We start from the raw sequence: 15,722 nt of genomic DNA on the forward strand, positions 1-15,722 counted from the left end.
TGCCATTGTTTTAATCTCCCGTTTAATAACACATTGTTGAAAGCAGAAGGTTCTAGCATAGCCCTGGTGAGGCTGTTTCCCAGACACAGGAACAAGGGTAAAATAGCTTTTCTCAAGAATTTGTGGTGTGTCTGGTGACATGAGATGCTGGGCCCATGGATTGTCTCTGTCCTTAATTCATGAACTATATATTTTATACCCGCTTTACATTCCTGGAGGGGAGTGACAGACAAGGCCTTGGCTTTGAAGTCCCAATTCAAGATCACGATCCAAGTCACAGCCCAAGAAAGAAATAAAGGCCAGGGTCGTTCCACTACAGGCAGGGAAGGCAAGGCAAGAGAGTGGTAAGAAGCAAAGTCAAGACGATTCAAGGGAGGGGTAGACAAGGCATGGCAAAGAAATGGATGGCAAGACATGGAAAGGAAGGCATGGCTTGGCAAGTCAGTGAAGTTCTAGGCAAGGCAGGCAAGGGAGCAGTAGGCAAGGCAAGGCAAGCAAATGCATCTGTGGGCAAGGCAAGTAAAGAGAAGGGAGGAGAAGGAAAGGCCTGGCTAGGCAGGGATAGGAAAGGCAAGGCAGAACTATGCAAACAATAGAAGGACTCTTCCCTTAACTGCCCCTTCTTGCCTTGCCCTGGGTACACCTGCCTTGCCGTTGCCTACAACTTCCTCGCCTTGCCTTTCCTATCCCTCCTTTGCCTTGCCTTGCCTTTCCTATCCCTCCTTTGCACTCCTGAAGTGTGTCTGGTCTTCCTTTGGGAGTCCCATAGGAACACCAGAGTGCCTGGAGAGACTTGTGGCTCCTTTTTATCTGGGTGAAAATGGTTTGGCTCCTCCTCCCTGGGTGGAGCATCTCACAATGGGATGATGAAATGTGTGATGCCATTGCTGAGCTTTAATGGTGCATTAACAGAACATATTTCCATGGGGGTAGTGGAAGAGTGAAGAGAGATAAGAGATGATACCTCACCCGGTTTTTAACAGCTGATTTGTTATCAGGGAAGGCAGTTACCCCCTCCCTTCTGGAGTTACAACAGATAAGATAAAACCTCCCCAACCGAGTTTTGGCCATCTCTTTGTTTTGGTCAAGTACTCTTTAAGTATCCAACACTTAGTCTCCTTGGTAACTTATGGGGAAAAAAATTCTTTAAAGTAAAAAAGGAGCAAACTTAACCCCCAACCCACCCTCTTTCCCCTTCAATTTGCCACCCTTTCTCCCTCATGTTTCCTATTCCTTTCCCCTCACACCTCCCACCATTTACTCCCTTAGTTTAAACCCTTAAGATAGTGTCAGAGGAGGATTTTTTTTGATTATCTGATCCTTTAAATAAGAGAAAAGGAGGTTTCCCAGCCTGAACCCCCGCGTTCCTTTGGGGGGGGTGTGCCCGCAGCGCCCCCTGCTGGAGCTCCCCGGAACGGCCACGCGGGGGCGCTGTGCGCTCGGCAGAGATGTCTCTATCCCATTGCCTTTAGTGATGCCTTAAATTTTTAACTTTTTGTCTTTTGCAGGTCCTGGACTGCGTTACTATATAACTCTGAACTCCATAAGGAGTGTTGGTACGGTCTCTTTGCATTTTGGTCAGACAAAGTGAGCCTTCTAGGCCTGAGATCCAAGGGCACCCTTAATTTAAGGCCTTAAAATAGTGTCAGAGGAGGATTTATTTGATAACTTAATCCTTAAAATAAGTGAAAATGAGGTTTTCTCAATTTGAAACCCTTTGTTTCTGAACCCCCTCCTTTTTCTGGGGTCACTGGGATGTACTGGAGAGGGAGTGAGGAGAGACTGAGACCATTAGGGAAAAAAACAGACTCAGATTTTAAGAAAATTTTTATTTAATTCCAGAATTCCCTCTGGTTTTTGAGTTTCCTCTCCAATTTGGAATGCTCCACCCCAACTCCCCCAACTCAGAGGAGACGCCCCTTAATTAGCAGCCCCCATTAATGAGGCTGGGGGGGAGGGGAATAGGGGGAGCTGGACCCCCCTCCACGCTCCTCCCCCCACCAAACCAATGTGGTTCAGACTCATTTCACAGAAATCTGGGGGCAATTTCACTGAAATCAGGAAAAAATTAATTTAACATCAATCCCCCAATATGGGGGTGTGTCCCCACCTGAAGCCCCGCCCATCTGATGTCACTGTGAGATGGGCGGAGCTATTTGACCAGGCGAAGCCCCGCCCTATGACGTCATTGGGTGAGGTGGGCGGGGCTATTTGACCCGGTGAAGTCCCGCCCCTCTGACGTCACTGGGCGGTGTGGGCGGGGCGATGGGACCCCCGGCGGCTCCTCAGGAGGAGACGGAGCTGTGGGGGGACAGAGGGGTCAGGGGGGTCCCCAAAACACGGGGTTTTACCCCAGAATATGGGGGTGTCACCCAAAGGGGACACGGTTTGGGGAGGGCGGGTGAAAATGCAGGGGTAAAGCAGCAGGATTTTGGGGGGTAAAGCAGCAGGATTTTGGGGGGTAAAGCAGCAGGATTTTTGGGGGGTAAAGCAGCAGAGATCTGAGGCAAAACAGTGGGATTTGGGGGTTCCAGGAGCAATTCCGGGTATTTTCCCCCATCAGCAGGAAGGTTTAGGGTGCTGGGGATGGTGCTGGGTGTGAGGGTGGTCTGGGGGTCTCACCTGGTCTCCGGGGGGCCCTGGGGGCAGCAGGCTCTGGGGCAGGTCGTGCTCCAGGTTGCGGGCGCTGGGGTCGGCCCCCCAGGCCAGCAGCAGCCTCACCAGGGGCTCCTGGCTGGGGGTCCCGGGCAGTGCTGCTGCCATGTGCAGGGGGGTGTTCCCGTGGGCCTGTGGGATGTCAGGGGGCTCAGGGGACCCACAAATCACCCTTCAGCCCCCCTAGAGTACCTCAGAGACTCTTGGGATCTGATACTGATTCCTCCAGCCTCCAGTGCCCTTTTGATCCCTCTGAACCTCCCAGAGCCCCTTCACGCCCCACAAGCCACTATGGGGACCCCAAACAGCTCCACAGACCCCTCCAATCAGCCCACAGAGATCCCCCAACCCCAAGTGCCCCTCATAGAGCCCCCACAGAGCCCCTCAGAGCTGCCCTCAGCCCCACAAGTGCCTCAGACCTTCATGTTGACCAGGCGGGGGGCCATGCCCGGCTGGCGCAGCAGCAGGTGGGCCAGGGCCAGGTTGCCTCCCCTCACGGCCAGGTGCAGAGCTGTCAGGCTGCTTTTGGTGTCCTGGGGGCAACACAGGGGTCAGGGGAGAAGTCTCACCTTTGGGTGACATCCCTCACTGGAGGTCCCAACCCCTACAACCTCCTCAACCTCCCCAAAGGGACCCTGAGAGATCCCAGTGCCTGGGAGCACAGGTTTATCCAGCCCTGAAAGGAGACACAGGGGTCTCTGGGGGGCACACAGGTGTTGTGGGGTCTCATACCCCTCCCCAACCCTCCCAAGGTACCCCAATGGCCAGGAGCTGAGGTCTGCCCAGCACACAGAGGCCTTGGGGTGAGACTTTGAGGGGCACAGAGGTCTGTGTGGCAAACCCAGGGGATCTGAGGGACACCTGGAGAGTCGTGGGGTACCTGGGGGGTCCTTGGGGGGTCTGTACCTGGCTGCTGCTGTCTGCCCCCATCTGCAGAAGCAGCTCCACACAGCGGAATCGGTCCTGGGGAGTGGGGGAGCCCCGTGCAGAGCCCCCCTCGGGGCTGTGCCCTCCCTGCAGGGAGGCGTTGTGGGCCAGCACAGCACAGTGCAGAGGGGTCTGGCCTGGGGGGAACAGAGACGGGTCAGGAAGGGCCCCTTCCCCAAACAAACCCCCCTGGAATTGGGAACCCTCTTAGGGACTCCCTCAAAGTACAGACACACCCCCTGGGATCCTACCAGCATCAACCAGGACCCCCAAATTGGAGATATCCCATCCCTCCAAAGAGTGATGCATCCACCAGGAATCCCACCAAGAGCTACCAAAAGATGGGGATCCCCAGGGTCCCCTTCAAACTAGGGATGTCCAAACCCCTTCTATTTTGAGAACCCCCCAAGTGGGACTCTGCCAGGACACCCTGAAAATAGGGGACTCATCAGATACCCCAAATCAGGGACCCCTGAGTCCTCCTCCAACAGGGGACCCAGAAACTGAACTCTCCCCAGTCCCACCCAAACAAGGACTCCCCAAGAATCATTCCCACTCCAAAACCAGTGACCCACCCCAGCCCCCTCCACCACCCTTGCCCCTCCCAAATTTGCTGACCCTCAAAATTTCTGGCCTCCACGTTGACAGGAACTCCCGAGGACATCACGGCCTGGGAAGGCAAGGGGAAAGATTTGGGATACCAGGGACTCCTCTAGTCCGGTTCCCTGGACACAAGTGTGTCCCTTCTGGACTCATTTTGGGGTCCCATTTGGGAGGGTTTAGTGGTCCCCACAGTTTCCCATTCCTCAAGGGGGTTGGGGTCTCACCTGTAGGATTTCAGGGTGCCCATAGGACGCCGCCAGGTGCAGGGCTGTGCGACCCCCATGGTCAGCAGCATCAGGGTTGGCCCCCAGGACAAGCAGGTCCCGAACAATCTCTGGGGCTGCAGCTGCTGCTGCCACCAGCAGTGGAGTCTGGGGGGATAAAATGGGGGGTCAGGGGGGTTTGAGTGACTCCTGGGGGGAGTTACATGTCTAGGGGGTAAAGGGGGTCTGGGGGCTCTTGCAAGGGCAAAAAGGAAGATGGGGTGGGTAGGGGAGCACCAGGCTTCCCCAAACTTTCAACTTATCACCTTGGTATTCTGTTCTGCTCTGCTCCCCCCTTATCATCCCCTCATTAATTATTTGTTATTAATTGCCCCCTCATTAGTCCTTTATTGGCCTCTAATTACACCATCACTAATCACCCCTTATTACCCCCCAGTATTAATTACCCTTTTATCCTCCATCACTCCTCCTGTTATTAGGCTGCAGCAGAACCCTGTGATGAATTATCCCAGAATTAACCACCCCACACCCATTATTAATTACCCCAATCACCCCCTGATCTTTTTTTGTCTTTTTACCCCCATCACCCCCTTATTTCCCCAATAAAACCCATTTATTACCCCTATAACCCCTTTAAGACCAATGCCATCAACTTTCCCAGGTGTTCTTGCACTTCTGGTTTCCCATCCCCATGCCCTCCCCTCAAATTCACCGAGGTGCTCCTGCACCTTGATCTCCTCCAGACGCCCCCTCAGCCCCCCAGGTGTGTCCCCCCTCACCTTGCCCTGGTGCTCCCGCACCTCCAGTCCCCCCAGGTCCCGCAGAGCCTCGGCTGCAGCCCGGGCCAGCGCCCACAGCCCCCCGGCACAGAGCACATGCAGCAGCCTGGGGGTGAACAGGGGTTAAAAGGACTCCCTTGGCCCTCTGCCTGCCCCTCCATGTTCCACCCAGAGCACAGACCCCCCCAAAAAAGACTTGTTACCCCATAGCCCCTCCCAGTGCCTCACAACTGCTCCTGGGGGCTTCCCAGCACTGGTCTTGCCACACTGATTCCCCCATTGCCTCCCATTTGGCCTCCCAGTGACCTCCACATTGACTTTCCTATTTATCCCACATTGATCTGGCCCGCACTGACCCCACTCCATCCCATTGCCCCCCCCACTGAACCCCCTATTCCCTCCCATTACACCCCTATGGGCCCCACTGACTGTCCTTCACACCACTGACCCCCTAAATTACCCCCCATTGACACCCCCCGTTTGCTCCAATTTAGCCCATTGACCCCTCATGGACCCCTTTATGACCCCTGTCCCCCCAGTGCCCTGCCATGGCCCCCCACTCACGTGTCCCCTTCCTCATCCTGCCGCAGCAGCTCCCGGGGGTCTCGGCCCCCCAGTGCAGCACGGGCAGCTGCCAGTTCCTGGGGGTCAGGGTGCAGCTTTGGGGTCTCCCTTCCCAGCAGAGGAGGCCCAAATTCTCCCCATGGCACTGGGGGTTGGGGCCAGGCAGGGCCAGGGAGGGCAGCAGCCTTGAGGGGCAGCAATGAAGTGAAGGTGGGCTTGGTTCCAGTTACCTCCCACAGCTCCCAGTGCCCCCCAAACCCTGCCCCAATGACCCCCCCATCTTCCTCCTCTTGCCCCCCCAGCTGCCACCCCACTACCCCATCTATGTCATCTCCCCCCATTGTCTCTCCAGTGCCCTCAGTTGCTTCCTTCATTCCCTCCCATTGCCTCCCTTAACCATCCCATCGCCCCCATTTAATCCCCATGGCCCCACCATTCCCCTCCCAGTTGTTTCCCCCCCTTTCTCCCCCATTTCCCCCTATTCCCTCCCATTCCCCCCATTTTCCCCCTATTTCTCTCTCATTTCCCCCCACTGACCCCATTCACCACACTGCCCTCCCTTTAACCTCCCAGTTTCACACCCCATTTCTCCCCTCCAAGCCCCTCACCTGAAACCCCCTCAGAGCGGAGCCTCTTTCCCCCTGGGCCCCCCCCGGGCTGCCATGGGGTGACACTTGTGGGGCCGCACAGAGGTTGGGGGTCACTGCGGGGCCACCGGGCCAGGGGGCACTTGAGGGGACACCTGGTGATGGGGGGGACACGGGGAGGGATTTAGTGAGATAGTGGGAAGGTTTGGACATGGAGGGGATTGAGGGACACAGGGAGGATTGGGGGGGACATAGGGATGGGGGGCATGGAGAACATTTATGGGGCACAGGGAGGATTGGGGGGCATGGAGAGCATTTATGGGGCACAGGGAGGATTGGGGGGGACATAGGGATTGGAGACATGGAGAGCATTTATGGGGCATAGGGAGGATTAGGGAGGACATAGGGATGGGGGGCATGGAGAACATTTATGGGGCACAGGGAGGATTGGGGGGCATGGAGAGCATTTATGGGGCACAGGGAGGATTGGGGGGGACATAGGGATGGGGGGCATGGAGAGCATTTATGGGGCACAGGGAGGATTGGGGGGGACATAGGGATTGGAGACATGGAGAGCATTTATGGGGCACAGGGAGGATTGGGGGGGACATAGGGATTGGAGACATGGAGAGCATTTATGGGGCATAGGGAGGATTGGGGGGGACATAGGGATTGGAGACATGGAGAGCATTTATGGGGCATAGGGAGGATTAGGGAGGACATAGGGATGGGGGGCATGGAGAGCATTTATGGGGCACAGGGAGGATTGGGGGGCATGGAGACCATTTATGGGACACGGGGGGGGGGTGTGGGGGGGAACTGGGGGGGTCACTCACCATCCGAGGGCCGCGGGGAGGGCAGAGCCGAGACCTGGGGGCAGAGGGGAGAGCGGGGGGTCAGCGAGGAGGGCGGGGGTGCCCCGGGGGGAGGCGGCGCTGGGACGGGGGGTCACCCACCGGGGATCTCGCCCCTTCCCTGCTCTTCTGCTGCCGGAGCTCCTTCAGCAGCTGCTTCACCGTCTGGGGCGGAGCGGCGCGGGGGGGACCTGGGGGTGTGCGAGGGGGGTTCGGGGGTCACCGGGGACCCCTGAGAGCTCCAACAACCCCGGGCCTCCCCCAGATCCCCGTGTCCCATCCACACCCTCGGGGGTCCCCCTGACACCTCTCAAACCTCTGTGTCACAACCAGGACCCCCCGGGACCCCCAAACCCCTGAGCCCTCCCGCAGCGCGGCAGGAATCCCCCTGCCGTGACGTCACGGGGATTCCCACACGTCACCGCCCGCCCGCGCTGGCACCGCCCTCCTCCCCGGGGAACCCCCTCCTGCCCCGCGGGGACAATCCGGGGGGAGGGAAGGGAATTCCCCCGCTCCGTGAAGACCAGCGAACCCCTTCTTCCCCACCAGATCCCCTAAAGGCTCAGCAGACCCTTCTCGCCGCTCTTAAAGGGCCAGCGTCCCCTAAAAGCCGCTCTTAAAGGGCCAGTGTCCCCTAAAAGCGAGTCCTAACAGACCGGCGCTCCCTCCCGGGTGTTTTAAAGGGCCGGCACGGTGTCCCAGCGCTATTAAAAGGCCAGAGTCCCCTAAATGCGGGTGTTAAAGGGCCCGCAGCACCCTCCCGGCTCATCCCCCGTACCTCTCTGGGACCGCATCCCGCGGGCTCCGGGGGCAAATGGGGCCGGGGCGGGCGCGGGGCTGGTTTTGGGGGGACTCGGGCGAGGAAGCCCCGCCCCGGAGGGAAACGCCACCAGAACGCCAACGCTGTCGCCGTTGCGAAGGGTGACAAGGGGGGGGCGGAGCTTGGGAGGGACCCATGGGACACAAAGGATGGGTGGGGTGGCGGGGACACCCAGGGGTCCTCTGAGGGGGCGTCGGGAGCGGTCACAGGGTGTTCCCGGGGTGTTCCCGGGGTGTTCCCTTGTGGCTTCATCAGCACCGATGTGGGGCCACAATCCAATTCAGGGTCCCTCCCAGCGCCCCGTCATTTCTGTGGCTTTTTGCCACATTTTGGGGGGGTCTCTTCTCCATTCTAGGTGGGGGATCCTGTCTCTCCAACCCCAGAAGATCAGGAGACTCCTGGAGACCTTGAAGCCTGTGGAGAGCCCAGGGCTGGTGTCTCTGTTGGGGGAGGGATGATACACCAGGCTGTCCCCCCACTGCAGTTTGTGGGGTGTCACTGCTCACCTGCTTACCCCCATCTTGGGGGGTGTGGGGTGTGTCTTACCCGTTTGGGGGGATCTCTGCCCCATTTGAGGAAGATTTCTGACCCACTTTGGGGGGGCCCATTTAGGATAAGGGGCTCAGCCTGATTTTGGTGGGAGTCTTTGACAGATGGGACCCACTGAGACCATGGGGACCCCTGAGGCCACCAGGGCTGGTGGTTTTATTTTGGTGGATGACACACAGCAGGGGGATTCCCTCCAGGATCCTCACTGGGGAGGTGTCACAAGTGTATTTTCTACTGCAGAACTGCTGAACCTCGACTGTTCCTGAGCCTTACAGAGACAGGCAGCCCCACCTCTCTAAATGCCACAACACACCTGCCCAAAGGGCTGAGACAGCCCAGGAGCTGCAGCAGCTGCAGGAACAGCCAAGCACCCTGATGCTTTGGTTTATAGAGCAAAGGTTCTATTTTTGAATGACCTTCATTCAAAAGGGCTGTGGTTTGTACACCCAGCCTCAGTTTCTGCACCTTTTTGCTGCCCCATCCTTTCCTCAGCTTGTCTTAACCCTTGGCTCAGCCACTTTTATACCTCATGGGCACAACTGGATGCTGCAGTTGGCAGGTGAAGCCCATCTCCCTTCCCTGGGATACAGAACAGGCAGGAAAGAAGACAGAAAAAACAAAGAAACGAAGCCTAATAAAGTAGACATGGAAAGAAACTTAAAAAGGTAAAGAGGAGCAAGGTCAGGAGAGAACTAAAAAACAAGCACAGAAAATTACAGTGCCAGTGTCTATGTGTAAATAAAAATTTAAAGCTAAGAGTTTAAGAGAGGAAAACAGGCAGCAAGCTAGATAAAAGTATACAGAAAATACAAAATTTTAAAGCTAAGGAACTAAGAGAGGAATGAACTAAAAAATATCAACAGTGAACTAAGATAAAGACAGAAACTGTAAAAAAACCCAAACCCTTCAACTTTCTGATACAGGCCCAGAGCATATTCAGAAATTTTACTTGTGAAAGTGAAAACATAAATGTGCACCTCCTGATTTGCATGTGTATCTTAGCAAACAAAAGTGAATTTTTTTTGGCAGCACAGAAAACACACTAATGTGGAGAATATGTGCTTCAGCTTTCTATGGTAATCTCTGGTCTGCCTTCAAACACAGCACTGCTGAATTTGTGATCCTAAAGACAACATTGAGTTGTCCAAATTTCTTGTTAATGCAGTTTATAATTTGTGGTCCTCCTTTACTACTGAAAAACTATGGGAGTGAGTTCGTGTTACCCCAAAAATGTGTAGGACACATTGCTGATGTTTGTGCCTCTACTTATCTAGCTGTCCATTGTGGGTCAGACAGTTAACAGCAGAAAATAAAAATCAATTGTACACATAAAGTGCACATTATTGATGTATAGAAATGAAAAGGCCTCGATCTTCAGAGAATATTTCCATGATTGGAGGATGACTGTGACGTTTGACCCTAAGCTAAGAAAAATCAATATGGTCATAAAAATTTAGAGAATGTTTTGCAGTGAATAAAAAGCCAGTGAGGCAGCTTCTAGACCTGGAAGAAATATGAAGAGTCTCTCCATATATCCCTAAATTACTAAATTCTGAATGTTGTTATGAACAATTTGTGTAAATAGTCAGAGTTGCAAGCTCTGAACTAAGGTAAAAACCACCATCAGTACTATAAAATTATTGTTGGCACTTGAATTTATTTTCCCTCATGACTTGACAAGTTGTCATTTAACTCTAGTACCATTTTAAATGTGATAATCCATCCTGGAACACTGTGTGGATCGTTACACGTTTGTTTTAATATTTAGATTTTACAGAGCAAGTAAATCACCAGCCATTGTAGTTCAGTCTCACCAAACACTTCAGGTTTTCAAACAAAGCTTCAACATCTCTGCACGAGCTGCCAGGGGTTGTGTGTGTCTGTGGACAACTTCAGCAGACTTAGAGGGTTTTTTATCAATAACAGAAAAATATTTAGAGACCTACTTCAAGTACTCAATAGAAGACACATGTTTAGAATCCTGCTTTAAGTATTTCATGGCAATGGCTGGCTGGAGACTGCTAGCTTGCCAAAATGATTGAGTACTTTCAGGCAAGCTGTCAAGTGTGAAATGGGACATGACCTATTGACTGATTTCAGCACCAAAATTAAAAGATAATGATTAGCTTTTTTAGAGTTCTCAGCAGAGGAAGTTTATTCATCCTTTATAGGGCGTTTGAATCAGCACTACACTTTTTGCAGAGTGTTGATGCGGATCACCTAAAAGAACATGATAGTGCTGGATATGCTGCTGAACTCATTTTGGTCCCAGCAGTTTAATTTGTACATTAATACCAGGCGTGCCTAATGAGGCTGTGTGTGCCCTTGGCCACTGCACTGCCAATGCTGGCTCCAGAATTATAATGATTTACCCCAAAAAAGAAATACTGAATCATATGGATGGGGAAAATAAGAGTAAAACCATTGACAAGTTCAGGAGTCTTTTGAAGATGTCAGTATGATGAGTAATGTGGCCTCAGGAGGGTAAATGAGAAGTGCAGAATCATGGAATATAAGAGGTGCTGTCTGTAAGGAGGGAGTGAGTTTGGAGGGGCCAAAAGTGCAGCCATTGATTGGTTTTTAGGAGGTTTTTAGGTTTTTTCAGGAGTGTAGTGCTAAGCTGTTGCAGGAGAATAGATTGTCTGCAGGAATTTACAGTGATAGTGTCTGGGGAGATTTACCTTTTGCACAGGCAAGCTGAATGTTTGCTACGACTGAGATACATAAACTGAAACTTAGTCTGAAAGTTCTGTTTAATTCTGTTTTCCTGAGGCTGAGGCTGTTCTTAAAACTTAAAAGGTGTTAAAGAGGCAAAAGAGAAGATAATCTCAAAGAATTTAAAGCTGGAGATTTTTTCATTTCTAGCTTTTTAAAATGAGACTCTTTAACTGTTCATAGTTAAATTATGCTTGGAGCAGCATTAGACTGAACAATATATCGATTTTCTCCTCCCTTCAGCCCCAGCAAATATAAACTCCCTGTGCAAAGCTAACACACTGTCACTTGTTCCTCTCACACTCTGTCACTTGTTCCTGTAGCAGAATAAACTGCTCATGTGTCCAGTTACTCACATAGATGGAAGATGGCAGGGCCTGTAATTTTTTATTGGACGTCGCAGATGTTTAGTTTTACACATTTTTGTAAAGAAAGGTATGTTTTATTTTTAATTTGCCATTTATTATTACTTTGTTTCTCTTTAAAAAATGTCTATCTTGCCTGTTTGTATACTGATTTGCAAAAGTATTTTCATGTTTAGAACGCTTAAAGATTCCTCTAGAGACATCAATATTGCAATCATAAGATTCCAGCTTCTGTTGCCTTGTTAGCACTCCTGTTTTACAGGGTGAAAATTAATCCTATTCGAAGGGAAAAATGCTATCCTAAAGCACTTTTATCCTAAAAAATACCAAAATAAGATACTATTCTATTGAGTTGTGCTGTACATACAATGAAAAGGTAAATCTACAAGTGTTTGGCTTGTCCCCACATATAAAAAAATAGTTTTAAAATTGTATAGTATATAATAACTGTATATTGTATAGTATATAATAAAAATAGTATAATATATAATAAATATTGAAAAGGAATTTAAAATTTTATCCACCATGTAGTATCCTGTTAATAAAGAAGCAAACATATGAAAGAAAGGTGAGATGTACAATAACACACATATATTTCCAGTTTATCTGTATTCAGATAAATGACAGTCATTTAGGAAAAGGCTGGTAAAGAATTTTTCTGTAAATAATTTATTTTTCATAGGGTTGTGGCCAAAGATAGTAATGCTTTACACTTTGGCACTCTATTCATTATTACAAATGCAGATATCATTGATCAGAGGAAGCTAACCAATTACAGCAATTCTGTTTATTTATTTATTGTTGACATCCATAAAGAAAAAGCAAATGTCTGCACAAAATGATATGTTTAAACATGTCTTTTTAATTAATAACGACATTTTCAGGAGATGATTTATTCCCTCTTGAGCTCCTTTATATAACCAGTTTTCTCTGTGAAACAGTAATTGGACTGCCACAATTACAGCTGTGCCGTGGGGCTTAGAACATCCAAAAAGAGGACAAGAAAATATTCCTGTACCTTGATAAGTGTCCTAAATATAAATGTGCTGCTCTCACATTGTTACTGGATGATGGTTCAAATGGATCACATAAAGCTATTAAAATTTCCAGTGATCTGATGCAGATTGAGGGTGTTTAATATCTCCTAGTGATGTGCTTATCAGGATGTTAATAATAAAGTAGACACAGACAGATGATGCAGTTCTCCATCTCATAGATGAGAGAAAATAATTCCTAATTATCAATGAAGAGTTGGTCATGTTCCCATGGTTACAGTGTGAGATATGATAGTTTTCCCAGTGTTGTTTTTTTCATAATACACTAAGGAAATAATGCAACTCTTACAATGTTTGATACTTTTTCCTCTCATACATTTTAGTGTTAATATGGCAGACTAACCATGGGAGACTGGAATTTCCTTGGAGGCATTTTAGAGGAGGTCCACATTCATTCCACTATTATTGGAAAGATTTGGCTGACGATCCTCTTCATATTTCGGATGCTTGTCCTTGGAGTGGCAACCGAGAATGTTTGGAATGATGAACAATCAGAATTTATATGCAATACTGAGCAGCCTGGCTGCAGAAATGTGTGCTATGACGAGGCCTTTCCCATCTCTCTCATCAGATACTGGGTCTTGCAAGTTATATTTGTGTCTTCTCCTTCCTTGGTGTATATGGGTCATGCCTTATACAGACTGAGAGACTTGGAAAAAGAGAGGCAAAAAAAGAAAGCTCAGGTGAGGGTGGAACTTGAAAGCACTGAATTAGAAATGACTGAAAATCGTAAAAGACTGGAGAGAGAACTGCGGCAATTGGATCAAAGAAAGCTCAACAAAGCACCCCTGAGAGGCTCTTTGCTCTGCACTTACGTGATCCATATTTTCACAAGGTCTGCAGTGGAAGTTGGCTTTATGATCGGGCAATATCTTCTTTATGGTTTCCACTTAGATCCCCTTTATAAATGTCAGAGAGACCCATGTCCAAACACAGTTGACTGCTTTGTATCCAGACCAACAGAAAAGACAGTGTTTATATTATTCATGCAATCAATAGCGACTGTATCGTTGCTTTTAAATATTCTAGAAATTATCCACCTAGGATTCCGAAAAATTAAAATGGGACTCTGTGAGCAGAATAAAAACAAGGAGGACTCTGACAATTTCTACAAAAACAAATCTAAGAAAAACTCTGTGATACCACATTCTTCTTTGGGAATACCCACCACTCCTCAGAAAACACTTCCTTGTGCTCTTAGCAGTTACACGTATTTGATAGAAAAGCAAACTGACACTATGCTCTACCCGGTTTTAAATTCTCCTTCTATGTTTCAGTCTGTGCAAAACTGTACAGAAACCAGCAGCAATTACACCCACTGTAATCAGGAAAACAAACCTCCAAAGAAGAGGGCAGCTACAAATGCTTTAGACAATCAGACTCAAAATGCCAGCACAAATAACAACGAAGGATTTCTTGGTGAGCTTTGGACTGAGATGCACGAGGCACAAGAAGAGGCTGAAAAGGAACATTTTCTTGTTGTTACTCAGAATGCAGACACAGCTTCAGACATGTACTTGGGAAGCTTTGCTGAGATGCCATCTCAAACTTCACTGCAACCTGAGACAACTTTCCCTAGTACCAGTTTTAGACGGCAGGCAATGGTTGAGAGCACAACAAATTCTCTTCCAAAGAACAATGAGAGAAGACAAAGCAGCTTCAGTGTAAACAAAACCCAAATTCCTTCCAATGCTGATGTAAAAAACTCCACTAGAGCAGACACTTCTGATTCTGTGGGGATGGTGAGCTCAGAATCTACACAAAGCAGGAACTGGAGTAGTCCTAAGCTTTTCTCTCTGTCTAGACAACAGTCACTGTCCAGTAATGCCAGCAGCAGGCGTGCCCCCACTGATCTCCAAATATAGTGTGAAATAACCCATTACTACACTAATTATCCCAATGCTGGGATAATTCCTGAACAGAAATACAACCCAGACCTATGTGTAAGTGTAGCTAAATAATTCAGCTTTAACCAGCTGTTTACAGAGGTAGAAAAGTTGTGTAACCCTTTGAAGATGAACAAAATATTATGGTGCATTTGTAATCAGGCTTTCTGTGTATGAAATATTTATTTGAGTTGCACAGCACTGAAACGCTGTAAATACTTGGTGAGGTGGTCACAGCTGGAATGCTTTTGTATTTTTGTGTGTATTTTTTACTAGCAGATTTGACTTGCTGTACATGTACTGAAAAAATTTAATTTGTGAGATATAGCATTATGATGTTACAGCATAATTAAATTCTTAAAGTGCATTGTCATTATGCTTATCAGACAGACATGTTTCAGATTGACTGAAAACTGTACAATACCAGCAAAAAAGAGCCAGAAAACCTAAAAGTTTGTAGCAGCAACTTTAATTTGGTCTTGTCCACGTAAGAAATACACACTAGAACTATTAAAACTATTCGCTGTAGATTTCCCTCCAGCAAGTATCCTTTTCACTTCCAGTATTGTCCTACATGTATACATAAATACAGCCCTACATAATTGTGTTTACACTGTAAAATTAATAATAGAAAGCATTTAGATGTTCATGTATGGGATACGACATTTGTATTTTTGTTGGCCAAGACAAATTAAAAAAAAAAAACATTTTTCTGTGTCTGTGAGAAGAATTTTATTAACTTTTTTATGTCAGGACATGAGTTAAACATTTTGTTTCATCAGAGCACCTTGCCAAATGAAAAGTAAAATATAAACATTGGAGAAGAGCATGGAGAAAAAGTGTGAAAAGTCCTTAACATTATGTGCAAGCTCATTTGGTCGGTCTCTTTATTATTTTTTTATTTCTATAATAAATACATTTTATTTGTCAGCATTTCAGAAAAATAAATATATAAATTATAAATGCTTCTGCCTTTTTTTTTTTTTTTGTTTAAACAGGCTAAGGCAAAAGACTTTCTTTTCGATGTGAAGATTTCAGCACGTATCACTCTTCTGAGCACTTTGCTGCAACTTTCTGCTGCGATTTCAGTCAGCTGCAGCTACTGAAATTTATTAATCAGACATTGGGAATTTCACAAA

At 48.7% G+C, this 15,722-nt stretch overlaps 2 protein-coding genes across 2 annotated transcripts; one reads left to right on the forward strand and one right to left on the reverse strand.

Moving 5' to 3' along the window:
* Positions 1-2,241: 2,241 nt before the first annotated feature.
* On the reverse strand, positions 2,242-8,533 carry NFKBID (NFKB inhibitor delta; the record flags this gene model as incomplete). Its single annotated transcript, XM_083879347.1, has 13 exons — positions 2,242-2,301; positions 2,623-2,787; positions 3,075-3,188; positions 3,562-3,719; positions 4,201-4,252; positions 4,410-4,556; positions 5,189-5,294; positions 5,753-5,937; positions 6,361-6,494; positions 7,176-7,209; positions 7,296-7,384; positions 7,972-8,134; positions 8,528-8,533. The coding sequence occupies 13 exons, from the start codon at positions 8,531-8,533 to the stop codon at positions 2,242-2,244; spliced, it is 1,413 nt and encodes a 470-aa protein (XP_083735473.1).
* A 4,508-nt stretch (positions 8,534-13,041) lies between these two features.
* GJA9 (gap junction protein alpha 9) lies at positions 13,042-14,562 on the forward strand (the record flags this gene model as incomplete). The annotated part of the gene is made up of 1 exon (XM_083879343.1): positions 13,042-14,562. The coding sequence occupies one exon, from the start codon at positions 13,042-13,044 to the stop codon at positions 14,560-14,562; it is 1,521 nt and encodes a 506-aa protein (XP_083735469.1).
* Between the last annotated feature and the right edge of the window lie 1,160 nt (positions 14,563-15,722).

The sequence above is a fragment of the Zosterops lateralis genome, assembly GCF_965231275.1.
Source record: "Zosterops lateralis genome assembly, chromosome: 28".
Classification (NCBI taxonomy): Eukaryota; Metazoa; Chordata; class Aves; order Passeriformes; family Zosteropidae; genus Zosterops; species Zosterops lateralis.